The 26,320-nt window shown below is 41.3% G+C and overlaps 4 protein-coding genes across 18 annotated transcripts; all 4 read left to right on the top strand.

The window, feature by feature from the left end:
• Positions 1 to 15,094, top strand: LOC103986128 (uncharacterized). Of its 15 annotated transcripts, none has more exons than XR_010487229.1 (11): positions 1 to 236; positions 1,124 to 1,377; positions 1,464 to 1,679; positions 1,759 to 5,662; positions 5,798 to 5,917; positions 6,005 to 6,102; positions 6,260 to 6,456; positions 6,555 to 6,641; positions 6,780 to 6,859; positions 8,636 to 8,694; positions 14,594 to 15,094. XR_010487229.1 is itself a non-coding variant. In XM_009404029.3 (9 exons), exons 2-8 carry the CDS (start codon positions 1,171 to 1,173, stop codon positions 6,625 to 6,627), a joined length of 4,815 nt encoding a protein of 1,604 aa, XP_009402304.2. In that variant the 5' UTR covers positions 1 to 236; positions 1,124 to 1,170; the 3' UTR covers positions 6,628 to 6,641; positions 6,780 to 6,992. The 15 variants fall into 15 exon arrangements, 1 of the variants encoding a protein (XP_009402304.2); XR_010487226.1 differs by having other exon boundaries at positions 6,780 to 6,877; XR_001978097.2 differs by lacking the exon at positions 14,594 to 15,094 and adding an exon at positions 13,387 to 13,802.
• A 640-nt stretch (positions 15,095 to 15,734) lies between these two features.
• LOC135613153 (uncharacterized) lies at positions 15,735 to 18,640 on the top strand. Its single transcript, XM_065110211.1, has 7 exons — positions 15,735 to 16,092; positions 16,173 to 16,431; positions 16,925 to 17,128; positions 17,215 to 17,872; positions 17,958 to 18,061; positions 18,167 to 18,226; positions 18,316 to 18,640. Exons 1-7 carry the CDS (start codon positions 15,901 to 15,903, stop codon positions 18,378 to 18,380), a joined length of 1,542 nt encoding a protein of 513 aa, XP_064966283.1. The 5' UTR covers positions 15,735 to 15,900; the 3' UTR covers positions 18,381 to 18,640.
• A 459-nt stretch (positions 18,641 to 19,099) lies between these two features.
• LOC135613154 (transcription factor MYB1-like) lies at positions 19,100 to 23,633 on the top strand. Its single transcript, XM_065110212.1, has 2 exons — positions 19,100 to 19,592; positions 22,264 to 23,633. The coding sequence occupies exons 1-2, from the start codon at positions 19,208 to 19,210 to the stop codon at positions 22,989 to 22,991; spliced, it is 1,113 nt and encodes a 370-aa protein (XP_064966284.1). The 5' UTR covers positions 19,100 to 19,207; the 3' UTR covers positions 22,992 to 23,633.
• An 881-nt stretch (positions 23,634 to 24,514) lies between these two features.
• LOC135613156 (uncharacterized) lies at positions 24,515 to 26,252 on the top strand. Its single transcript, XM_065110214.1, has 3 exons — positions 24,515 to 24,739; positions 24,802 to 25,154; positions 25,806 to 26,252. The coding sequence occupies exons 1-3, from the start codon at positions 24,605 to 24,607 to the stop codon at positions 26,053 to 26,055; spliced, it is 738 nt and encodes a 245-aa protein (XP_064966286.1). The 5' UTR covers positions 24,515 to 24,604; the 3' UTR covers positions 26,056 to 26,252.
• The last annotated feature ends 68 nt before the right edge of the window (positions 26,253 to 26,320 follow it).

Here is a 26,320-nt window from a genome sequence, read left to right as displayed (position 1 = left end):
TCATATTTCTCCGCCCTCTCTTCCCCACCTCGCTCGCCCTCGCTCCCTAGCCTTCGCTCTCTCTCCTTCGCCGCCACGTCCACTCTTTCCTCCGATCTAAAGAAACGTAGCAGCAACCGCATCTCGCCATTGTTTCCTCTCTTACTCGCCGGAACCCTAGGCCGGTCCTGCTTCGTCTTCTCCGGTCTAGGGTTTTAGCCCTATTCAAGTGCCCGTTTCCGAAACCCTAGAACCAGGTTCGGATTGTGGGCCTTCCTCCTCTTTCGATTCGGATTTCTGTCGAGTTCGCTTCGATTATTCTTGACGAGTTGCTTCCTTCTCTAGTCTTTTTTGTGTTCTTTTTATCTGCGCTCAACGGACCATGTGGATATGATCTAGTGCTTAGCAGTAGTGTAGGGTTTCTATATATACGCAATTATGTGCAGGTTTACGACAGGGCAATCTTGCGCATTGTATGGACCTGCGGATCTTTGGTCTTTCTCTTCTGATTCCTGTGTAGGCCGCTTCAATTGTTCCTGATTAGTTGTTCCCTCCTACTCTGTTTGTCTTGTATTGCGCTCAAAGTACCATCATGTGAATGGGATATATTGCTTATGAGTAGTAATATATATTTTTTTGTCTGCATGATTTCTCGTTGGTTTCTGTTCGACAATCTTATGCATTGTATGAATATAACCGAAGATGCCGCCCAGACATTTAGCTGTTGCTTACTGTAGTTAGTTTAATGGTTTGTTATTTGATGTTGCTGGTCCTTTTGTTTCTTTGTAGCTATACAGAGCACTACTAGATTATGTAAGTAAAGATTCACATATGATCATATTGTTAATAGTTGCTGTTGTTTCTAATGGTGTTGGATCTATTCAGTTGCTGCATCATTTGATGCTATATAAGTAGCTGCTGCATGGCTGCACTTCGTCCTTCCCTACTTCCTCTCCCTCGTTTTGATGGTTCTGATGGTTTCTGCTGTGAGATTTAGTTATTATCCATTATTAAATGGTTACTATGCAACGGATGGAGTCAGCTTCTCTCTACCTGTAAATTAACATAATAATGCCATGTAAGATTTTTTTCATGGTTCATCTTGTTAAAGCACAACTAAGGTGTTTGACATTTAACTTTGCAGGATAATTTGATAGTGTTGACTTCAACTGTATTGGAGTTATTTTCACAATGGGTTTTGATAACGAGTGTATACTGAACATCCAGTCTCTTCCTGGTGAATATTTCTGCCCTGTTTGTCGCACACTTATCTACCCAAACGAGGCTTTACAATCGCAGTGCACCCATCTGTACTGCAAACCATGTTTAGCCTATGTTGTGGCCACTACACATGCTTGTCCTTATGATGGATACCTGGTGACTGAAGCAGATTCTAAGGTCTCTGTTTCCTTCTTTCTTTTATTTTGCAATTCTCTTAGGAGTTGAACCTTCTTTCACTGATAGCAGCATGATGTTGTATCCAGCCACTGATTGAATCAAATAAAGCACTTGCGGAGACCATTGGCAAGGTGGCAGTTTACTGTCTCTATCACAGGAGTGGATGCCAATGGCAGGGAACTTTGTCTGAATGCATTGCACATTGCACTGGTTGTACCTTTGGAAATTCACCTGTTGTATGCAACAGGTGTGGTACCCAGATTATACATCGGCAAGTACAAGAGCATACACAAATATGCCCTGTGAGTTCCGACAGTCTTGATTTTGTTGACTTTAGGTCAGTAAATCTGTTTTTAATTTTGATTCTGGATAATGACGCAGGGTTTACAACCACAAGCACAGCAGGCAGATAGTGGTCAGGGTCAAGCTTCGACAACATCAAACCAAGCTGTTTCCCAGGATCCTGCCGTGGCCTCCTCAGCAGTTCCTGCAACAACCACTTCAACAGCTACTGCAAGCACAACTTCTACAACTACTGCAGCTACAGCTACTCCTGCAGCAACTGCTACTGCTACTGCTCCTGCAACCGTGCCTATTGCTTCTGCTACTACCACTACACCTGCTGGTGCATCTCAAGGCCAAGCTAATGCAACTGCTTATGCACAAGCTGTAGCCCAGGCTTCGACTCCACAACAATGGTACCAGCAACAGCAATTGCAATACCAGCAGTACTATCAGATGTATCCTGGCTATGACGCTTACCAGCAGCATTATCAACAGTATGCTCAATATCAACAGCAAGGCTACCCACAGTATCCCCAGCCCCAAATGCAAGTTGTTCCTCAGAATGCAACACAAGGACAGTCACAGCCTGCATCATATGTGCAGCCTCAACCTCATCTCCAAACCCAACCTTATCCCCAACCTCAGACTCAAGCCCCGGCCCAGCCTCTACCCCAGCCCCAGCCACAAGCCCAGGCAACTCAAGTGCAACTGCAGCAGCAGCAGCCTCCTGTGATGCAAGCCCAACAACAACCACTATCCCAGCCCCAACCCCAACCCCAACCTCAACCCCAACTTGTGCAGTTGCAGGCACAACAACCTCATACACCTGGTCAGCAGCCTTATGCTCAAGCACACACACAAACTAATCAACTACCCCAAGCACAACTAGCAGGTCAGCAATTTGGGCAGCCACCCCAGTCACACTATCCCCAGCCTCAGCCTCAGCCTCAGCCTCAGCCTCAGCCTCAGCCTCAGCCCCAGGTGCAATCACAACAGCAGATGCAGGCACCACCGTATCAACAGACACTTCAGCCACAGCAGCATTTACAATCTGTCCCTCATCAGCAATCTCATCCACATGTTCAACCACAGGCCCGTCCTACTGCCATTCAACAGCCACCTATGCAACTGCAGCCTCATTCCCAGTATCCTAGTGCTCATCCCCAAAGCCAGTCCCAGCCAATGGCACAACCTCAGCATCCCTTGGCTCATGCAGTGACAGGACATCAGTCCTACCAACAACCTCAGATGCTTCAGCAAACCCAGCCTGGTACCCTGCCACAACGCCCCATGCTCATGCAGCCACCACAGCAGGGTGTGCCACAACAACATCCTGTTCAATTGCCAAACCAGTTTGCACCTCAACAGCCTCCTAGGATGCCTCCACCTTCTGGGTATATGCCAATGCAAGGCCAACAGCAGTCGATGCTACATACGCAAAGACCTCCTGCAAGTCATCCTCAGCAGCAGCCTCCTGTTCCCCTTCCTCAGCATGCCCAACATTTGCACCAGCATCCTGGCGTGCATGCACAGGCAACTCAGCAGGGTTTGCCTCCTCAGCAATCACATGGCCATTTGCATCCTGGCCAGCAGTTTCCGCAGGGGATGCTCTCATCACAGCAGCAATTGCCTCCTCAGGTTCCACCACATATGCAACAGCATGTTTCAGTGCAGATGCATCCTCAGCAAAATGTGCCACCGGCTCATGGTTTGGCAACACATCAAGCACAGGCTGTAGCCATCAGGCCTACGATTGCAAATAATGGCATGCCACATCAATCAATTGAACAGTTTCCTGGTGGACCTGGTAAGCCCGCACAACCTCCTCTGAATCAACAATTGCCAAGTCAGAGTCACTTGGCATGGCCTGGCACAAATTTGGCAGCGACATATGAGTCGCAAAGGTCTCATCTTCCGCAAACAGGTAGCCAGGGCAGTTCGAAAGCTGTATCTACTGCTCCACATTCAGGGGTAGTAGATAAAGTGGGCCATGCCCCTGATCCATCATCAGATTTAGCTGCAAAGAATGCTGAAGGGAGTGGGCAAATTGAAAGATCAGAAACAGCTGTCACGAAGATTCCGGAAGTAGGGTTGGAAGCAGATAAAGAAAAAGCTGGTGGAGAGTTTAAGGAAAAGGACATTCAAGCTGAGGTGGAATCAACACTGAGCCATGGTAGAAAACTTGATTCTTATGCTGAAGAGGAAAATGTGGAGCTTACCGAACCCAAGCTTACAATGAAGGAGGAATTGGCTGAATTGTCAGAAGATGGTTCTGAGAGATCGAATGTTCCTAAAGATGGACATGCTGAGGAAAATCAGAGTGCAGAAGGTAAACCCAATGAAAAGGCTGGTGGCATGGTGGAAGTCCAAGGGGCGAAACTATCGTCTGATGATAATGCACAGTTGCATGCCATTTCTACTGCTGTTCCCAGGGAGTCATTTGGCTTAAGTGAAGGACAGACTGCTGGGGATGTTACTAGTAAAACTCATCCTCCTCAGCAATTGACATCTCCTAGTAGTGATAAAGGTCAGCAGCAACAGCTAGCTCATCAACGTGCTCCTCCATCCATTGAAGAAGCATCCTTCCTGCCTGCTTATCATGACAAGAACACATCTCAGTTAGCTTGGCAAGGCCCAGGATCTGGTATGCCTCAAGGTATTCCAACATCAGGTTCTTTAACGGGTAAGGAGGGTTATCCAACACAACACCTTCCCTACAGTCATCCTCTGAATGTTCCAGTCACAACCCCTAGGTATCAGGTTCCTGATAGAATATTACCACATCATATGCCACTTCCTGGGCCCATTCCAGATAGAAGACCCCAGGATGCTCCTCCATATCAAATGCAGGTACCTGGGCAAAACATGGCATCAGGCCAAATGAGACCCCCAGGTCATAGTTTTCCTGAACCTAATCCTCGTCAAGGGCATACTTCAATTGTACAAGACCCACTTAGGCCTCCAAGTGGGCAACCATATGGTGGCAGTTATCATTCTGATGTGCCACAGGGTACCTTTCCTGGTCTAGGTTTGCCCACCACAGGTAGAGTTCCTGGACATGTTGGGTTTTCACAACATGGGTTTCCAGAACAGGGTATCTCTCCTCAAGGGCAAGGTCGAAGTCATTTACCTCTGCCACATGCTGGTACGAGAGTCTCACATGGTGAAGCTTTAACACAATTACCTCTGCATGCACCACACTCTGGAGCCTTTAATACATCAAATCCCATGATGTCAAGAGGACCTTTTCATCCAGAAGATCGTGGAGGTCCTTCTCATCTTGGACCGGCCAATGCTTTGGAAGCTGAATCATATGATGTCAGGAGGCCTGGATTTTCTGATCTTAGGCAGCCCGATCCACTTGTCCAGTCAAATGTGATTAAGGCTAATGGGATTCCAGTAAAAGTTCAAGTTGATGGCATGCGTGATTCTTCTTTTTCTCATGGATTGCCTGAAGACAGATTTAGGCCTTTGCCAGATGAAAGATTCAGATCATTGCCTGATAATGGGATGCCAAGGCCTTTTCCACTTGATCCTGGCAGACACAATGTAGGTCGTAGGGAGTTCGAAGAAGATTTGAAACAATTTCCTAGGCCAAGCCAATTGGATGGTGAAGGCATGCGAAAGTTTGATAATTACATTGCTTCGTCGAGGCCCATCGACAGGGGATGGCAGCAGGTTGGTTCTGATGCTTTACCAAGACCTTATGATAGGTCTTTGCCAGGGCCTGATGGAATTCCCCGAGCCCTTCCTGCAACTCAACTTGGTCCTTTCCAAGCTGGTAATGCTGGTCCTTTTTCAGCTAGTGGAGCGGGTTCAGAACACCGCATGATAGATATTGTAGAAACACGCAGGCCTGCTGGTTTCCGTGAGGAATTTGGTGCTATTTCTGATTTGCACAAGCCTATTCTTGAATTCGGCCGTCGTATGGATGTTGTACCTTCTGCACGAAGTCCAGTTAGAGAATTCAGTGGTCTTTCATCTAGTAAGTTTGGATCAGGTAAGCCATTTCTGAAGGAAATTGATTCTATGGAGCTTCATGGATTCCCTGATATATCAAAAGCTTTTTATCTTCCATCAGATTTATCTGGCATTTCTTTTCATGAGAGCACTATTTTTTTGCCACTTGTGCTAGGCTCTGGGTCAAGAGGTATTCCTGATGGTCCTAGAAGTTTCCGGATGGAGCAACTTGATTCAGGTAGATTTCCGGGCAGTATAAGAAAGGACTTGGATGGGAATATTCACATGCACCCTGGTGAGTTTTCTGTACGTGTGTCTGCAAGTAACATACTGGTCGGTGAAACATTTGGTTCTAGAGATTTGCCCAATATTTTTCATGCAGGAGAGCAATTTGGTCGGGGTCGTATTTCTATAGGTGATCCCATACTTGGTGGCAGTTATGGGCGTGACTTTGCAAATGAAGCTGGACTGTTTAGTACGGTATGACATTGACTGTCGTTGTCCCTTAAATAATTTCAGAGTTCAGACTTTTCATTGTCTACTAAACATATGTTTGCACTTTGTGCTTGTACTGTTTGACCTTGTTCCTCTTATATAGAAGATTTTTTTAATGGTTTTTTTATGAGTGGTTGTCCAGTTTAACCCTCGTAGTGAAATGGAGGTCTTTGAGCTGTTAAAGAAGAGGAAGCCTGGGACTATGGGATGGTGCCGCATATGCAGCATTGACTGTGAAACAGTGGAGGGCTTGGATCTGCATGCACAGACCAGGGAGCACCAAAAGATGGCCATGGATATGGTGTTTGCAATTAAGAAAGAAAACAACAAGAAGCAAAGGTTCAATATATTCAGTTTTTTTTTTAAAGATTAAACAACAAATACTACCTTTAATGTGCAAATTCTGATTGTCTATTTTCCTTTTGTGTTTTCTGCAGAGTCTCTGAGGGTATTTTACCCCTTGAAGATTCAAAAAAATCAAGGAAAGATTTTGGAAAGCCTTTGAAATAGACAGAAAACTCATGGTAATCTACTGCATTCTGTTGTATATGCATACAAATGGCATTTTATGTCCTTTGATCATGTGAGCATGAACTCTGGTTTCTGGCATATTTAGAGGCTTTTTGTGATATTCAGACTGCCTTTGTTTATCCCTTTTCTAGGTTTCTGCTATAGCGTTGGATATGGATATTGAGTTGCAAGTTGAATCAGCAAGTGGGGATTGATTTGACAACCAGTAGTCGTAGGCCCTTATCCAATGGTTGTGTTTGCAGTTTTATATGTTGATGCTATATCATCTTTTTTATGCTGTTGTACTTTTGCTATTTTCAGAGATGTTCATCAACTTTTATATGATCTTCACAAATTGTTAGCTATTGTCTTGCTTTAGTAGTTATATTTTATCTGGATGAAGATGCATGTTCTGTGGGAGATACGTTTGTGGTACTGGTAGCTCCAGTTTCTTTCCCGAGTAGAAATCTTGCTCATGGAATGATCATTTTTTTCCTACATGTTTATCACATTGGAAAATGTTCTCTTTAGATCTTTCTCAATATAAGATTTGATTATTTGTTTAAGAGGCAACGGTTTTAGTATTTTGGAGTCCCTTTCTGGATTGCTATTATGTTGAATCTTAGGTTATAGAAAAGAGCAAATTAGACATTATTTATCTTGGAATTTCAATGGTTTGGTGCTTAAAAGAATGATAGGTGTTTAGAAGGATGTTTAATTACCATTAGATTATGGCCTAAATTTTAACTTGTTTTACCACATTATATGTGACTTGGTGAAATCGAGTCATATTATTTAGTGTCCTAGAGCATTGTGGACCTTTGTGGAACTACCTTTAGCAATACAAAGACAACAAGGTGAAGCTGTTAGGTTTCAAATTTTTGGGTTGGCTGCATGGCCTTTTCCTGTCATTTAGATATGTTGAAGGCTATACCATTAGTCAAATGAAGAGTTACTAAGTTTTCTCTTTTTTCAAGCTTTTTTAGATCTTTCATCTCTCCATCTACTACTAGTATTAGTTGAATGCATCTATTGGTCTCTAACGAATGTTATCATCTTAAAGAGTTTGTTTCATTTATCTCTAACCAAAAATGCTTCTAACATGGTCTTATATATATATATATATATGTATATATATATATATATATTTATATATATATCCGATAATAGTTTCAATAATGTAATGGATCTGTGTGGTACTGAGATACCAAGTAGAATCGTCCAGTATCACTGAAAAAATAATAAAAAATCAATAATTAATGATATACTATATAGTTGATGCTTTGATGGACTAGTAAACCAAGTTCCCTAATCATTCACAAATATGAATATTTAATATCTATTTTAATATATTCATCACAATGAATAACTTGTCTATGTTGAATGGATTTATGTTCTACAAACTGGGCGGATCAACGCAAACTCTGGTATGTATTGGTCTGCCTGTGGAATGGAAGTTTTTTTGACTGTGGTTCTGGGCTTATCTCCCAGTTTTTATTAATTTTTTAAACCCTAATACACCCCCACTTGTGTTGCCCCCCCCCCCCCCTCTCTCTCTCTCTCTCTCTCTCTCTCTCTCTCGTGTGATTCCCTTTCTTGCACCTTGGCCTCTTCTCCGCTGCCTGCTTCCTCGCTTATCTCCACCTGTCATTTTTTCCCCTTTGTACTGTGACACGTACTAGTATATCTTGTGTCAATATATCAGCTAGGATTGGACCAGAACTGGTCCGTCTGTACCAGTGTACGAAGTGTAGAACCTTAGATTTGATGATGGTAGCTAATTAATTTATCTCATGATGTTTAGTGTATCTTAATATATATTGATCAGAAGCTAGTCTACTTCATGGTATAGAGACCATTTTACTATTACAAATTTCCCTATCAAGATTGTGCAAATAAACTTGATATAATTTTTTTTCTGATATGGGCATCTCTATTTTTGATGCTTTAAGAACTTGTTTGAATTGTTTTATTGTGACTGTGGTTAATTGTTTTGTGGTATCTGCAGTTTGGAGGGTGCTAATAGGTTCAGGCATTCAGTTGTTGATAGAACCATGGACTTTCAATGTAATAATCTACACTTTTATATTCTCAGATTTATATTGGTTAGTCATTTTTTTTATTTGGCCATTTTTATATTTATATGACATCAAAGAAATTCGTACTTTCTGCTGGTATTTGTTAATTATTTCATGACAAATCTTGTCATGTTTTGTTTGTTTTTCTTCTACTCGGTCTCAGTTTAGAATTTTTCCTTTCCCCGAGTAGCTCTGCCAAAGATGGTTCTTGGGTTAATGAATTTGTTATATTTGTACATGTGTATGTGTATATAATCTTAAGTAGTTGGATAACATGGATCTTAATTTTTGAAGTTACATTCAATAATGTTGGTGAGTCAACTATACTGTTCCACTTTCCTAACCAACCACTGGACCACTGGAAATACTAGATGGATACAAAATGTTTATTTGACATATGTGAAGTGTTTTCCTGTGAAGTTCCTTTACAGTGGAATGCTGAAAATTGTTAGATCTGGGCAACCTTTATAATGACAAGTGTTGTTCCAGTTAGATGCTATCACACTCGTTCTGAGCTTCCATTGAAAATTTAAAAGTACGTTGCTGTATGTTGCCTATAGGTGTTTTTTACTTTTAGATGGTTGAAATTAAGTTGAATGACAGAGGAAAAAATATGCTGATTGTGATTTTATAAATTTCTAAGGATTGCCTAATCGATTTGATAATGTGGGTTTTTGCAAAAGGCACCATGCTTAGCAAGTGTGCCTCTATTCTCTTTTGTTACTATGAGTTTTGGAATGCAAGACTGAATTGTACTGCACTAAGGAAATTCTTTGGGAAAGGAGGGAGAAGCAGCCAGCCAATATGTTAGAAGGTTTTTCTCTCATAATGAGGAGAAAGTGACTAAATGATACTGTTTGGAGACCAGTTCTTCGTTGTCCTGTAATTTTTTCCTCTCCCTACTCTATTTTCCATGTTCATCCTATTTCTTCCTTTCTTTATTGCTTTCTGTCCTTTATTCTCCACCCACTGACTTCCTGTTATTGCATTTGACAATTATCGTAAGACTTTGTCATCTGAGTTAATGAGTCAAATTTAGTATAGATATTACTGTTAAATCTATTTTTGTTGCATCCTTAAAATTAATTTTGACTAGTTCTTATGTTAATTTCGGTGCTCCACCATGAAATGCTCTTCTCATGTATCAAAGCCTTTTTTAATTTGTATTGTTATCATTGGAATACTAATTCTATCTTCTGTTGTTAGCATCAATATAGATGTTTTACGATTTTATAAACAATTGGTAGGTGTGCAGAGAAGTCTAAACCAATTATTGAAATTTCGTACCGTACCAAAGTTTCGAGCTTCACTCGTTACGGCACTGTGTACCAAGTGGTACATCTAATTTAGGTGTAAAATTCTTTGAAAATAAAAAAATATGATAGAGTTTTTAAGTTAGAAATAAATATAGTAATAGTATAAGTCTAGCAAAACCAATATAAACTAGGTAAGAATAGTATCACATATCTTTTTCGGACTTTGAGGAATAACCTTGTGCAAGGTTCGTATTTCGATCCGTTACAGATTGCTCTTCTGTAAATATTAAAATATTTATAGAAAAATTATTTTAATTTTCAATTAATAAATTATTGTTTTGTAGAGTTTAGGAGAGTGTAAATGTGAGAAAAAATAAGTTTGAGATAGTTTAAGAGAGTGAGAGAGTGAAATAGGGGAGAAGATGAGTTTAAAAACCTATGAGAAAGGGCTCCAACGGTCATTTTGATCGTTGGAGCACTGTTACAGATCGGTAACAGTCGAAATCGACTGTTATCGAGTTGTGTCGGGTGTGAACGGTCGAAATTTTGATCGTTACCGTCCGATATACCCTCATATCATCCGATATGAGGCAATATTGAGCGTTCCGCCCAGTAGCGGGAGGTCCGCGTACGGGTATGCTGTCGGACCTGTATGTACCGCTCATACCGGACAGTATTATTCAAAATTAAAAATCTTTGTCTAAACATTTTATAAATTATGGGTAATTGAAGCTCATTGACCAAGTTGTGATCTTCTGATCCATTTACAACATTTGAGTGCTTGTTAAGACATGGTCCATTAGCTCTCATCTAATCAATGTCGATGGTCCAAAGCAGCACCTATGTGATAAACTGAGCAACCTGTAGGTTGCTAGTCTTGGAGAAGGCATTGGTAGTCTTCTAAATATTTTTTCTCTAGAACAGTGCTACATTTGTTTGGCCAATGTCCATGTTGATGTGTTTATATCAGTTTTTGTGGATACTGTTACCCTTGGTTAAAAAATAGCTTGTAGAACTAGCAGAGAATATAATTTTATGAACTATAATTGTAAACGATAGCATTTGTATCAAGGTTGGGAAACTCAGCTGCGTTATCTATTTCATAGGGCCACTAAGTCCTGGAAAAACCCTAAGAAACGGACCAAAAGTAGTTGAATCAGATCAGACTTTACGAGCTTTAAGGTTACCCATGGAATTATCTTAGTTTTGGAATCAAACAAGGCATCTTTTCTAATTGGTTGAATGATGGTGTCATAAACTTGCCACTGGCTTCATTTATAAATCATTAAGCTACTGGAATTAGCCAAAGAAGAACAGAAGATGAGGAATAGATGCTTCCGTTCACGGGATGCCACTAACTATTTGCAGTTAGTACATCATGATGTTGCTACCATCATTGATGCCAGATAGAAGCCTTCAATGTGGCATGGAAGACTACTGTCGTCAGTGACCTGGGCTCACGGAGGGAGAGGTCCTAAATGGTAGCTGCCATGGGTGCTATGGTTTTTTCTTTGGCTTTTTTATTATTTTCTGAAGGTCAACTAGTACAAGTTAAGACCTGTTAGTGTCATACTTTGGACAGTCACCAATTAGTGTGAGTACCGAGTTGCAACAAAGAGTAGTGGAACATTTATATTTTCCTACCTAATTAATTGATCTCATGTATAGCCCAAGGTAGTTTTGTAAAACAAGAAGCCCCACTTCTTTCATAGAATTTAAGGATTTAGCATTCCGCAACCTCTGGATTTGGCATCTAATAAGTTGGCAATATTGGAGTTGCAATCTTAATGCATGGTCTTTAGAAGTCTTTAAAAGTTGTTGCTGCAGCGAAATTTGGAAATTGGAAAGAAATGAACATTGATTCTGAAAGTGAGTGAGTGCTATTACACAATGATTGCCTTCTTGGTTGATAGATAGCATATTTTGATAAATCCTTGCTTAAATAACTGTTCCTAGGAATTCCATGCCGACACTTTCAGCGATTGGCTGTATTGTTGGCACAGAAGAGTCCTTGACAAAGCAAAAAAAAAAAAGGGGGGGGGGGGGGGGGGGGGTGGTAATGAAGCCAGTGTGAATTATTCAGTAAAGTGAAGAAAGGAAATCTAGTGCTTCCACATGGTTCAGTAGTGGCAATGACTAACAGCTGCTTTGTTGGATGGAGAGAGAGTCGAAAGCAGACTGGGGGTGGGGGTGGGAGAGGTTGTCAGGGAGAAGAGGAAAGAACCAAGGGTAAGAGCCTTGTAGTTGAGTAAGAGGACAAGAGAGGTTGGTGGATTGGTCATGTCTAACTTCAATACTGTATAAGCTTTTCTTATTTAAAGACACCTTGCGTGATGCATTTCAGTATGCAGTTAATTGCACTAGTTGCGACCAAATTGTTTGGTCCATGGTTAGCACTTTGAGTGATGCATATCAGGTGTTACACTTGCTAGTTGCCAAAATTGCAAATTCACCTTGTAAACTTGGAACTCTTTTGGAGGACGATCAACTGATAATTGCATCCTCAATATATTATTTATTACCACTGTTCTTGGCTTCTTTTATGGTATCTCTGTATACATGCCACATGATTTTGTTTTTATTGTAATGTGCATTGCACTTTTATAACTGTTGCTATGGATGTTTCATCAATCGGATTCTTTTCTCTTTAAAATTCTGAATTTTGCTTCATGAAATCATCCATTATGTATTTATTTTCTATTCCAGGATGCCTAAGTAGCACTTTGAAGGTTCCAACTGCTAGGACAGCTAATTATCTTCCATATAATATGCTACTTTAGTCGTGTCCTATTGCATTAATGCTATCCAACTTGATTACTTATTTGATGCCACTTTTTTTTTTCCAAAACATGACAGAGCATCCATTACTCCCTGGTTCTTTGAGCTGCACAAGTTACAGCAGACCTGGCTTTTGATCATAGCCAACAGAACTTTATAACTCTGTTTCACTGAGGATTAATCTTTTGTTGACTTGTTGTTACAATAAGAATTTCCACCCACTTAGAAATTTAAGTTAATGAGATTTTGAACTCACTCTCATCGGTGTTCTTTGGAGCACTACAAGTATCAGATTCTCTTTGGCTCCTCATCCAAAATCAATGGGTTCTCATCACATTGGCAGGAATTGCCTTGTCTTTGATCATATCACTGATCTTACCATTTTGGTAGCTTGGATCCTCTTATGTAGTAACAAATCTAATCTAACTTTTGATTTTAGGATTTTTTTTGTATAATGCCTTATTTTATGTGCAGAGTATCTTAATCTGAAAGCATCTTCTCATTATATCATATTATAGGTTGTGGTCCAGAATCATTCCAAATTGCATATTTTTTGTTTATGTTATTTGGTTCTAGATTCTACATTGGTACAATTTCTACATGGCTGATTCATGATGTTCTTTTTGGATCCTTATATTTTATAGCAGTTCAGATAGCCTATGCTTGCATTTGTTGGTCGACGTATAGATCCTCAACCACAATCGATGATTATTGAGGACAACAAGCTTAGAACAGGGGATCCGATACTGCATTCGAGAGAGATGTGTTCTTGTTTGTTTGATAGTTTTACACAGGATATCAGCTACCTGATCTCTTCCATCCTGGCTTAAGATTGCAATAGAAAGGCTGTAGCATTTGGCATTAACTACTGTGACACTACACGGTCTGTTTCTTTTGCCTGGGCATATGGGAATAGTCTTGAGTGAAATCCTGTACAGTTGCTCAAGCCAGTCACAATTTTGTGATGGTTATGGTGTACTTGTACTTATCTAGGATATACTTTTAGAAATGGTAAGTATGAATATCTGAATACTATCGAAAGAACAAGATGGAATTATCTGCAGCCATGATATTATAATATTTTTGAAACACTAAAGAGGAGGTACCCCGCAATGTCGAAAGAGTGCAATACCAACTAGAAATATTTTTCACCATTCCACGACCCAAGCTGGGCCTTGCAATGCTGTCATCATAACATAAACTCCCTATGAATTATGAATTATTGTTAGGTGAATTTTAATAATTATTTTTATAAATATCTCGAATGATATTTGCGCTTAGATGGTATGAGAAGAAGTGCCTTTTCATGTACTTAATTACGAAGCTGTTTGAGTGACGGTAGCTCCCAGATGGCTTGGAGTACCTTTGGCTTTACGAAGCTTTTGCTTTGTATGGGGTTCTCTATGCCAGATTAAGATGAGGCAATCTTGTTGACATGTTTCAGTTTTATAATTTTGTTTGGAAATATTGTGATTTAGGTAAGATATATTGCAGTTTCTTTACGTCATGGTTTCTTATATAAGATTAACACATTTTGTTATTTGTTCCTTTGTTTTAATTCTTTTTACCCTGTAATAACAGTCGCATGACTGCTTATTACTTGTTTATTAAGTTGTTCCATATATTTAAGTGTTACTAATGTATTAATTTTAACTGCTATTGAATTTATAGCTTCTCTTTTAATTGATCATAGAGATGTCTGACCTACGTGTGGTATATTGTACATCAATTGCCAGTGTGATAATGTTTACCTCCTGGCTGATTGATGATTTTGGTTTGTATCGTGATCAATGTTGTATATAACCATCTTTCTGAAACTTTTCTGTGTTTCTTTTGTCTTGTTTTTTGGCTCAGCGCTGTGAATTTACCTCAGTTAGCGTTAACACAACTTATTTTAAGTAAATCAGTGGATTAATCATGCTGCTGAGATCAAAATAGCTAAAGATGGATTCCATTGGTTTAACATGATACATGATCTCTAAAATGCTCAGACAGAAGCACATCCAAGAACCTGGTTGGAAACAGCCTACCTAATTTGCAAGCTAGATTGTCATGCTGGTGTAGAGGCCTGACTGGTTTTGTCTGGCCGTTATTGTATGGTCAGGTAAACTATTTTTCGTCTCATGATGTTTTAGAACAATGTTGCGGCTTAACATTCAGGTCTCGACTATGTGCTTTGTAAGTTGTGAAAACATGCTGTTTTATAATTATAGTATTAAGAGAATTGTACCTGAAAAAAAACGTGTTAGATGGTAAAGCAATCGAACCAAATCATGTACTGAAGAGCAGGGTGCATTGTAATATTCTGTATAGTGAAATATTGATTTCCGAAACAAGACCGGTGTGCTGGATGAATTAGTTCTTTTGCCTTTTTATATTGTCTCGCATCGTGCATGTACGGTTGTTGCATAACAAAGCGGAAGAAACACTTGTATAAAATCGAAGATGCAAGAAATATGTCTGGCGGGAAGGAAGAATAACTTAATTAAAAGAAGACCAGTAATAATGTGTTTCAACACGGAGAAGAATAAAGTCTTTGCCAATTCGATTGCTTGTTTCCAACCATAAAAGAATAAAAAAAAAGGGGGTTCAGTTTCATTTCACCTCGTGATTTCAAACGGACAAGAAGATGGAATTGGAGTTTCAACTCGTCGATTCGCACTACCGAAGAAGGTGTCATCTTCGGTTCTACCGCCTCCACCAAAAGCTTCCGGCGGTGTCGCGCCGCAGTTGTGGATCCGAGTGTGCCGATTCGTGGTCGGAGCACGACGATCAGTGGAAGGTCCATTAATGGCGTGCGAGACTTCACCGACTTGGGTAGCAGCAGCAGCGAAGAGTAAAAGCAGAGCGGTGAGAGGACAGATCCGAAGGCACGTGATACGTCCGCAGTAATCACACACGCGCGGCCCTCTTTTATTTCCCTCCACAAATAACCCTCCCCTTTCCCTTCCCCCGAAGCGTTCAAAATTTTGCCGCGCTCTTTTCCATCTCCACCTTCCGTATTCCCATCCACCCTCCATCCCTCTTCTCCTATTCTTTCCCTCCTCTTTTTTACTTTCTTTCAACGCTCTCCCTCCCTCTTATATATCTCAAAACTCCCGCGTGTTCCTAATGGGCCCATCTCTTCTCTCGCTCCGCTGCTTCTGTTCCTCGACGCAACCATGGCCAAGCACCGCACCGGCATCGCCGGCTGCAGCAGCAGTAAAGCCAAGAATCTCGGCAAGGGGAAGGTCACCCCCGTCCAGATCGCCTTCATCGTCGACCGCTACCTCGCTGACAACCACTTCGCCGCCACCCTCGCTGCCTTCCGCTCCGAGGCCTCCGATCTCTTCTCCAAGACCAAGGCCAAAGAGGTACCAACCGTCCTCCCTCGTCTTCTTCCTCGTCTCGTGGCTGCTTAAGACAGTGGAGGGACTTGTTCGGATGAATGCAGGTGCCGAAAGGGTTGCTAGGGCTGGGCGAGATGCTGGATGAGTACATCAGCCTCAAGGAGCAGCGGGTGGTGCTGGACCAGGAGAAGCGGAGGGTGGACATGGCGCTGCACGGCATGCAGGAGGTTCTCCGGGCGTACCACTCCGCCGGGCCCGCCTCTCTCCCCCCTTCTCCCTCTCTTCTCCCTCCCCAGTTTGTGGCCACCCCCGTGACACCGATCCTTCCCGCATTGTACGCTAGCACCAGCGGATCTCCGCCAGGTAAACGACCTCCGGCTCCAAATCTCTCCATTCCGCAATTGCTTGTGTTTTCTCCCCAATGCCATGCAACTGTTTGCTGTTTTTCTCCAACGAGAGGGGGAAAAAAACAGCAATAGGATACATGGATCCGAAGTGTTTAAGACTGCGAGATAGGCCTATCTCTGGTCCCCTGGTCGATCACCATGCTGATGAATCGGCATGCTGGATACATAATCGTCACAATCAATGTTCACAGATGAAACCATCTTTGTTGAGTTTGGTTGAATCTCACATTGTGCCATCTTCCCATTGATAGAAAAAATACTTGTTGCTTTGTTTCTGAACAACATAGTTTCACGTTATAACTGTGGGGAACACAATGGATGATGTGTATGAACTTGCTGCTGTATCAGAATACAATATGATAGATATCATGCATGCTGTAAACTGCTGTGCAAGTTCCTGTTTGATTTATTATCACTTCGAACTGAATCTTTTGTCTGAATCATGTCAGGTCATATGGTAAATGGAACACCTGTTATGAATTATGCGCAACCATCCACCTTGTTTCCTCACAAATCAGATCTTAACAACACTTCTTCGCTGCCTAGTTCTTCTAATGTTAACAAGAGAAAGGCCTCGAGGCCTTCTCCTAATCTTCCTTCAGAACCGAAGAAACAACGGGTTCAATCACCTGTTTTGTCGTCTGCTATGGAAGGTAACAACATCATTTATATGCAAATGTCAGTATCCTTTACAATGCCCTCTGCTTTACATGAATTCGCTCGTCTTTTGGATCTTCAGGTGTTGCATTAACGTCTCAGGAACCGCTGACCGTGAAAGTTCAGGAAAAAGTAGAATTATCATCCACTAGTTTTCTAACAAATAATTCCCCACTTCAAGCTTCATCTGCTGGAAGTAGCTTATTGAAGCAGCCTTCTGATTGCCAGAATAATTCGTCGCCCAAAACGCCTCCACAAGCGCTGCAATGTCAAGTTGACAAATCAGGTTCCCCGATGGACGTTACATCTTTGCAAACCGGTGATGGTGGCAGCTATAAACCGATTGGTCCATCGAATTGCTCCATAATAGCTTCTGAAACTATCATAGTCAGCCCCATCAAACATACGGGGTATTATGCTGTTGAGCGGAGCTACCATATTGCTTCACCATATAAACTAAATTCAAAGACCAAAAGGGGGCATATCAAAGGGAAGCTAGATTTTGATGCCCCCATTGTTACCACTAATGCTACTTCCAGTTCAGAAGAACCAATGGCTGTTGGCAGTTCGACATCTTCAACTGAGGATGAAATGTCTGGGAGCTTTGACATTGATCTTCCAGATTTAGATATCTTCAATGGTGATTTCTCCTTTTCTGAGCTTTTAGCCGATATCGATCTTGACTGCGAAGTGGATACTTCTTTTCAGCCACTCTCTTCTTTTGTTCATTCGGTTCCAAGGTAATCCATGCATCTCTGTGTTGCTTTGGCACATCTTTTCCATTGTTTCTCTTCATGCATTTTTAACTTTACAAACTGAACCCAGTTACGAGGATGATGCCGGAAATGGATGCTCGAGATCAGATCAACCAGATAGCCCTCTCTCGACAGCAATTGAAGTGTTCTCCGACAAGGATGTGAACATTCAAGGTTACCGAACATTGACCCCCCAAAAAAAAAGTCTTTTGCATGATATGTTTCTAATGCTTAGCTACTTTATCCTAACCTGTCTCGCGTCACATTTGATGATGACAGGTCCAGATTGTGTTGCCTCTGTGAAAACCGTAACCAAGTTTGTCAAGATTGTAAACCCCGGTAGGTTAGGCTTCTGTTGTCTTTTTACCCCTCACAATATTGCTTGAATGGGTTTAACATATAGATTATCTTTGTGGATCAATTCACAGTTACAAGCAGAAGAAACTCTTCATCGAATCAAACAAATTCATCAGCAAAGGAGTATGAGAGCTGAAGCATACTTGGAATCAACCCTTTTTTCTGTGATCCGGAGACTACTAACTATTCTGTAGTTTATCTGTATATCTGCAGCTTAATTCTTCTCACCCATCCTTTTGTCATTGTACCACACTAAGAATCATTCAGATTAATGGATGATTGATTTTCTCTGAAAAACTGTTGGCTCTCACTTTTGCTCTCATGTTAGCAAATTATGTCTTTGTGAAAGATGCATGACTTTGTTTGTGGTCATTCCAAGAACCGGATGTAATGGATGGTGAGTGAGTGGGTCTCTCAGAAATAATTACATCTTAAATTTATGAGAATATGGTTTGCTTAAATATTTGGACGCTCAAATCTCTTATTTTAAGGTAAATGATGAAATTGGGATTACAGTTCAGAATCTCGTAGTAATAAATTATCAAAATTCTTATTAGTTTTGATACCCTTCTTCAAAACGAATAATCGATTTAAAGAATTTTTTAATTAATTTTTAACAATAATATTATTTATTTATTTATTTATTTTTGCTTTGTAGGGAAAGAAAGTAAAATTATCGATAAATATATGTTAAAAGAGTTTTTCGATAATATTATATCCAAAAGGCATAGTCGAGAGTAATAAATGTTTTCATAATATTGCAACATGTTGACTAAGGTCTATGGCACGTGCGATGCACGAGTCGTAGTCATTAGGGAAACCGCCTCGGGAGTTCTCATTTCCGGAACATTTGCCCCTTGTCATTATCTCTCTGTGGACTGCGGTTAGGCGGTCGGTACTCTTCCTTTCCTCCTTTCCTCTCGCTTCTTTAGACGCCGAAGACATCGCCTCTCTCACTTCCCCATGGAGACCAAAGCCGAGCCCGCCGTCGAATCCGCGCTTCCCCCCCATCCGTCGCGCCATTCGACTTCATCCCCGTCTTCCCCCATCCTCGTCGACGACTCGGCCGGCGGATCCGCGTCCGCGGCGGGGGAAGGGAGCGGCGCCGATGTGGTGATGCTCGAAGGGCCGGCGAGCGGCGGGGGTGGGGGCGGGGCCGCGGTGGAGGACCGCGTGAAGGGGCCGTGGTCTCCGGAGGAGGACGTGATCCTGAGCCGGCTGGTGAGCAAGTTTGGGGCGAGGAATTGGAGCCTGATCGCGCGGGGAATCCCGGGTCGTTCCGGGAAGTCCTGCCGCCTCCGCTGGTGCAATCAACTCGACCCTTACGTCAAGCGCCGACCCTTTACTGGTACTTCCTTCTCTTGTTTGTTCTTTGGTCTCTGCTCCCAAACCTCGTTTGCTACCGTGTCGGTCATCCCCTCTTTTGGATCGTTCGATGATGGTATCGGTTCGGTTTCTATTTGTGCAATATTGCGGAGCATCCTGAGATTCTGGGTTTACATTGGCATCCGAATCCATCCAAGGATTTGGAACCATTAACCGTGAATAGGAGTTTGAAGTTCACAGATATGAGGCAATAACTAGAATCACTATGGTAATTTTGTCTTTGGAGTCAAGCCTTTGAGGATATGTTTCTTTTCCTCATTTTATGTGCGAATAACTCAAAATAAGAATATCTTTGAACTACAAAATGTTTGAGAGCAGTTGAAGCGTCGAATATGGAGTGGGTGTTGATGGAGGCACAAATGTTTGAGGATGCCTGCAGTATTGATATTTTTGCTTTTTCTGCCACTAAGTTCAGCAATAAATTTAAAGCAGTGGATCATTTCTTGCATTGTAGGTTGCATTGGTTCCGTGTTAAAATTGGCATAACATTATCCTAACCTAGATAGTGTGGATATCGTTCTTACTTTTGTTGAGTCGCTGGTCCAGTTCAACTAAACTGTTGTTTGGTAGATTAAAAATAGGTTATCTGGGTTAAATATAGCCAACGAGAAAAAACATGGAGAAAAATTGGGGGAAGGATGGTTATATTGATATACGGTGGGTGTGAAAATAGACACTCATAGGTGATATACTGTGTTATATTTTGTGTTCATTGGGTTTACTTCTTGGTGACCAGATTAAGTTATCCTACCTATGTTCTGTTTTGTTTGGCAGGACAAATTTTTGACCCACCATTTAAGTCTTTGCTACCCTTAAACCAAAATCTCACTTAGGGATTTAGGAGGCATGATAACCTTCAGATTACTCTCTTTATGGAAATTTAACGTGTATTCTGGAAAGTGGTTAATCATGACGGAGTGGATAAATATACTATTGATGGTAGTTCTTCTAGTCACACAGGCTTGTCTATATATGGCTGGATGTACACTGGCCATTTAAGGGTTTTTTTTTTAAATTGTTTCTGTGCTAGTTGCTACTTCATTTTTTTAGCAGATTTTCTCCTAATTACGATTCTATGTTCATTCGTCCTCTTTAAAAAGGTGCCATTCAGGATGGTAGCACCAGTTTTTTTAGTTTTGAAGTTGTTATGATATTTATTTAAAAAAGAAATTTTCAAATACTTCTGGCATCCACTGGAATACATTCTTGATTGGGTGATCAATTAAAATATTTAAAGTGATGGACATCCAGTTCTTACATTACAGTAAAGGTGCATTCGGTGTCAGGTTGCTAGCAATTATATTTTCTGTGGCATTCACCAGTATTAAAATTATTAGAACTCACTAGTATTAAGATCATCAAACTGCTAGTTAATCATTTCCCTAGCGGAGAAGGCTGCTAGCCAACTGTTAGAACCCTTTTTCTGAGCTTTTGAATAATGTTTATTGAGTCAGTTTAGTTCAGTTGTTTATTGAGTCTGTTTAGTTCAGTTAGAATCGGGTAGAAGTTTATTTAATATTTAATTATTATTAAGAGTCCAAGTCCTGATGGACTCTAGGTGGAACTCTATAAATAGTGATGTAACCCTTTCTTTAAATCAATCAATCAATGAAATATTATTCCAGTTTGTTATGACAAACCTTAGGAGGTCGATCTCCTCGAAACGATCAAGGAGGCCGATCCCCTCGACGCGATCATTCCCTTTTCTTCCATTTCTTTCATTTCTTTTACGATAAGACTTTTGGGTCTTATCACCAACTATCTAATTAGCGGAATGGTTTAGACGTTACCAGATTGTATTGTTGGACAGACCTCATTTTGTTTAGATAGGTGTCTCTAGCATCCAATTTAAGATCTACAGACATTTATAATTTAGAAAGTGGTTTTCAAGTAAGCCATGATGAGCTTTTTTGTGTCATTTGTAATGAGAAGCTTATATGAGAGTGTATATTTTACCAATTCTTTTTCTATGGCCTGGTGATTGTCACCATGTGTTTGCTTTCTTTTTTCTTGGATGCTTTCTTGAACACCCCAAATGGTGTCACATCTATTCTTATCTGATCTTTGAACAAGACAAACTATTTCTGTAGCCAACATATGCAGTGTTTTCGGATTAAAGAGTTTGGCCTTTCAATTGTCAGCTTTGTTGCAGTTCTCTTATCCTTTTGTTACAGAATACAGAATTGGTTAGTTTGACTCTTGCATTTCATGATGAACTCGAGTTGTTGTCTTAATATTGCACTTTGTAGACAGTCCGAGTAGTTGAAGAGAAATAGGCTGTCAATTCATCTGTTACAGTGCAATGCCTTTTCTACTTGTTTATGGCTTGATTGTCTCAGCTGCCGGACAGTTGGAATCGGCAATGGGGCCCATGTGGGACCCATCTCTGGGGTTGTTTCTGTCTCCAATTTTAAGGCAAGTAGGTGAGATGGGTGGGATTTTAAATGAGTAAGAGTTGAAGTAAATTAAAGGGACAGACTTGCCATTGCTGTCTTATCTCAGCTGGTTTATAGCTGAACAATCTACAAGACCAACTTTGGCCTGCCAAAGTAAAGAGTGAACAATCTTCTTTGTGTTATAAACAATGTTTAGGTGCGACATGTAATGAACAAGCTCATGTATGTTTGCTGCAGAGGAAGAGGACCGTATCATTATTGCTGCTCATGCAATCCATGGTAACAAATGGGCATCGATTGCAAGGCTTTTAGAGGGGAGAACTGACAATGCAATAAAGAACCACTGGAATTCCACTTTGCGTCGTAGATGTACGGAAGGTGAACGGCATAAAACATGTGATACTCCTCGGGAAGTTAGCATTGAGAAAAACAAAGGTCCTTCAGATGAGTCTCCGTCTTTTGACAATGTCAATTCCTTGAAGTCCATGGAATTAAGAGACCCTAGTTCAAGGGAAAATGTTTCCGACAATTCCGGAGAGGTTGTCATCGTCAGAAATGAACCGCCCAAGCCTGAGATAAAAGACCCACCCTACCTCTTCCGACCAATTGCAAGGGTGAGTGCTTTCAGCCCATATTCTTGTATATCTCGTCAGCCAAGTGGTCTTGAAGTGGCAAGACGAGGCCAACCGGATGGCCCTCTGTATGAAGCATTGAAACCTGGTGGTGACATCTGCAAATTCCTTAACAATATCTCCTGTGAGCCTCAGGTTCCACAACGATGTGGGCATGATTGCTGTGGCATTCAAGATAAGGGTCGTTCTAGTGGCTCATTGTTGGGTCCCGAGTTTGTTGAGTTTGAAGAGCCTCCACCCATTTCAAGTCATGAATTGGCCTCGGTGGTAAAAGATATTAGCAGCATTGCTTGGCTTAAAAGTGGCTTGAACGGTAGTAGCACCATATGCTAGTCATCAGACAGGTGGATTTAGCAGTACATATCTGATGATTAACATAAGAAAGAGGATCCCGATGGTCATTTCTGCACCTTAAAGCAATGTAAGCTGATTCAGTGAGCATGATGAAGCGGTGGTTAGCATCAGAAAAGAAAACAAGAATTCAGATGTTTGACCGGAGGTCTACTTGGAACTGTATCGAGTATCCATTTCCGACAGCAAAAACATTGTCCCATTGATCATTGTGGCATCGTCCTGTTGCGGTTCCAGATGACTACATCATTATGATGATGATGCTGTTGTATTTCATTGTCTAGGTAAGTACTCCATGAATTGTCAAGACCTGCTTTGGGGAGCACGTGAATATGCTTCAAATGGATCAGAGCTCTGTAAGAACCTCGGAAATTTTGGTACTTTAGACTTGTAGTTTCTTTTTGCAATTTGTGGTACTTAAGACAGGTTTTTCTTTATATACACTTCCTAATGGTGTATTTACTAGTGGACCTTCTCGATAGGTAATTTGTGTGTGTTTGCTGCACAGCTACCGCCGACATTACAGAACGAGTTAGGTTCTTGTTTTCGACGTTTTGTAAACGCTCTTGTGTGGACAGATTAATTGGAAATGAAAGCATGCTTTTACTTGTTAAGTTTGAATAAGGTTGAACTTATAACACTTGGTTGATAAGAAAGTTTTATCATGCAGGGGTAATAAGTATAAAATGGTTTTTCATTTTGTTTATTCTTTTCTCTGTTTTTGTGGTTGATATGCTGTGGTAGTGGTGCTTAATCAGGACTTACTGTCACGAGGGAGAGAAGATAAATAAATATGGTGAACTGGGGAATGATGGTAGAGAGTAGAGAATTTGATGTCTATATGTCATTCAAATGTTACGATAGTTCGCCTGAATTTTATGAATGTTTCTGTTTCCAGTGGAGTTTATGCTTTAATCCTGTGTGAAGTGTAACTGAACGATTCAGACAACTTTGAACAATAATTTATTTTTCCTTTCAGCATACCTTAATTTGAAGGGAGTAGTACACGCTTGGCTCAGCTTCTCCTCCTCCACATCGACCATCCACGGCTGCCTATATAGACGACATTCGTCTCAGGGGTGCCTCTTCCGATGGTGGTGGTGGTGGTGTTATGTAGCGGTCTCTGGTGAAGTTGGATTCTTTCACACCAAACCAAACCAAGCCTATGCATGCTGTCTGTGTTCATCGGTACCCATCGAAGCTATAAGTTGATCCTTCTTTTTGTGTGTGTGTGTTGGCTTCAAAGGATAGATACTAACGAGACCATTTAACGACGACCCCTTTCATCCGATAAATCTCACAACGAGAGTGTTACCAGTAGTACTCACCCGAGCCCAACAGGTTTCGACTTGAAAGGGCAGTGTGGTTATGATTAGATTTTGAGTCGAGGATTATTTATTAGATAGATTTAAATTAATTTCCATGATTATCTCGAAAATGTTTTTTTTTAATAATATTAATGTTTTTTTTCTCTCTCTCTATGATTCCTGTAATTTTTAGGTGGGAATTGGTTTCAACGGAACATTCATTTTCCGACGGTGGATGTCCATTGAATCATAGATAGTTCCGTTGGATCAGGTGGCGGAGGCTGAAGAATGGTTGTTTTGGCAGGGTCGTGGGTACGTGCATCTGGGCACGGCCGATGTCTGCTTTTACCTCCGTCCCCCACCCCCTCCATATTCCTCCTCCCTACCTTCTCTCTCGCCTTTCGGGCCGACCGCTTCGTGCTGGTACATACCTATGATCTCTCTCTCTCTCTTGTTTGCCTCACTTGATGCATCTTCCTCCTCAGGTTCGCTGGGTTCCCTACGTCTCCCGCGGCATGGCGGAGGCAACGCGATCCTCTGATAGCAAGGAGGAACCAAATCATTCGGTTGTTAGCGTACACGACCGTGACGGTTCGTCTCCACAGCCGCGCACAAATTCCTCCGGCTCGCCCTCTTCCCCTGAAGTAGATCCGGAGAGTGGGCTCTCGGTGAATCCAGATCGCAAAGCTGCGAGGGAGTGCAGGATTTGTTATCTCGCCTTGGAGAACTCTGCTTCGGAATCGGGCCCCCCCATCGTATTGGGTTGTTCTTGCAAACATGATTTGGCTGTCGCCCACGAGCGATGCGCCCAAACTTGGTTTGAGGCTAAAGGAAACAGGTAAACTACCTTCTTTCGCTCCTTCCTTCCATTCTGATGCACGCATAACGTAGAGGGCTTTGCTTTAATCGCTTCTGCTGCCCTGTTTCTCGATGCATCTTTTATGTTGTTTCGATGAAGAACATAGGCGTCGACAATTTATGATGTATACTCTTCCTTTGTAGAATGTGCGATCAAAACAGTGGAATGCAATCATTTTTGTCACTCTGAAAAAAACTATAGTACCGATAAGCTTCCTTGTGTGTTGGAGCATACATACATACATACAGTTCTTTCTGCTGTTCATACTTGCTCCGAGGTGTTCTTGCACCTCTGCTTAGCAGTGCTGCCGAGGAAATAATGTGTCATCAATTCAGCTAGTTAGAAAACTACAAGTCCACAAAATAATTGTCATCTCTTCTTATTCTAAACATTACTCTCAGCTTTTTCGGTGTGCTCAAGTCTGATTACTCTGTAGAATTCATTCATGCAGGAAGTCTCGTTCGTCGTATGTTTTAGTGTCAGCTCTCCTCCGGGATCGCTGGATTTGTTGTATCTTATGCTGGTCCTCACATTTAAAGGACATATGTTTGTCCTTTAAATGTGAGGACATCTTGCTTAACTTGGACATCTGCAGCGAGTTAATTTGTGGGCTTGGGTTCATCTTGTCAGGATCTGTGAGATTTGTGGCTCCACTGCAAAGAATGTGGTTCCTTCAGGTGATGCTGCGTCCACGGAGCAGATGAACGAGGGTGACGACCCTGCGATGGCGCCTGCACAGCCATCATCATCATCATCATCATCATCATCGTCGTCAGACCGGAGCTTGTGGCGCCGGCAATGCTTCCTGAACTTCCTACTAACTTTCCTGGTGTTTCTATGTGCCTTCTCCTGGCTATATCATTACAACCTTCCTTACTAAACTCCAGACTCCGGTCTTCTTCGTGCTGTGGGAAAACACCTGAAAAGGTTTGATCAGATTCGTGTTTGTGGTCGTCGATGCTCTTTAAATGACAGCTCTGTAGAATAATAATTCTGCTTTGGAGTTTATGTTAACTGTAAACCTGTTTCTTGCTTTCTTTTTCTTTAACATGAAATTCTACAGTTTTTTTTTTTTTATCAGTTATTAAATTGAGTTTAAAAATACATTACATATTTCATCAATTATTTATTATTTTACACCCATA

This window comes from Musa acuminata, chromosome BXJ2-5 (assembly GCF_036884655.1).
Source record: "Musa acuminata AAA Group cultivar baxijiao chromosome BXJ2-5, Cavendish_Baxijiao_AAA, whole genome shotgun sequence".
Lineage (NCBI taxonomy): Eukaryota > Viridiplantae > Streptophyta > Magnoliopsida > Zingiberales > Musaceae > Musa > Musa acuminata.
Note: the sequence above shows the minus strand (reverse complement) of the source record. Positions and strands in the feature narration are given on the sequence as shown.

What these genes read in the sequence shown, in the direction of transcription:
- LOC135613154 (XM_065110212.1), top strand. Translation starts at nt 19,208, where the DNA reads ATGGAGACCAAAGCCGAGCCCGCCGTCGAATCCGCGCTTCCCCCCCAT. An exon ending in CAAGCGCCGACCCTTTACTG is followed by an intron (nt 19,593 to 22,263) that starts GTACTTCCTTCT and finishes TGTTTGCTGCAG; the next exon opens with AGGAAGAGGACCGTATCATT.
- LOC135613156 (XM_065110214.1), top strand. Translation starts at nt 24,605, where the DNA reads ATGGTTGTTTTGGCAGGGTCGTGGGTACGTGCATCTGGGCACGGCCGA. An exon ending in GGGCCGACCGCTTCGTGCTG is followed by an intron (nt 24,740 to 24,801) that starts GTACATACCTAT and finishes CTTCCTCCTCAG; the next exon opens with GTTCGCTGGGTTCCCTACGT. An exon ending in TTTGAGGCTAAAGGAAACAG is followed by an intron (nt 25,155 to 25,805) that starts GTAAACTACCTT and finishes TCATCTTGTCAG; the next exon opens with GATCTGTGAGATTTGTGGCT.
- LOC103986128 (XM_009404029.3), top strand. Translation starts at nt 1,171, where the DNA reads ATGGGTTTTGATAACGAGTGTATACTGAACATCCAGTCTCTTCCTGGT. An exon ending in GAATATTCACATGCACCCTG is followed by an intron (nt 5,918 to 6,004) that starts GTGAGTTTTCTG and finishes TTTTTCATGCAG; the next exon opens with GAGAGCAATTTGGTCGGGGT. An exon ending in AAGCTGGACTGTTTAGTACG is followed by an intron (nt 6,103 to 6,259) that starts GTATGACATTGA and finishes GTGGTTGTCCAG; the next exon opens with TTTAACCCTCGTAGTGAAAT.
- LOC135613153 (XM_065110211.1), top strand. Translation starts at nt 15,901, where the DNA reads ATGGCCAAGCACCGCACCGGCATCGCCGGCTGCAGCAGCAGTAAAGCC. An exon ending in CACCAGCGGATCTCCGCCAG is followed by an intron (nt 16,432 to 16,924) that starts GTAAACGACCTC and finishes GAATCATGTCAG; the next exon opens with GTCATATGGTAAATGGAACA. An exon ending in TTTGTTCATTCGGTTCCAAG is followed by an intron (nt 17,873 to 17,957) that starts GTAATCCATGCA and finishes AACTGAACCCAG; the next exon opens with TTACGAGGATGATGCCGGAA.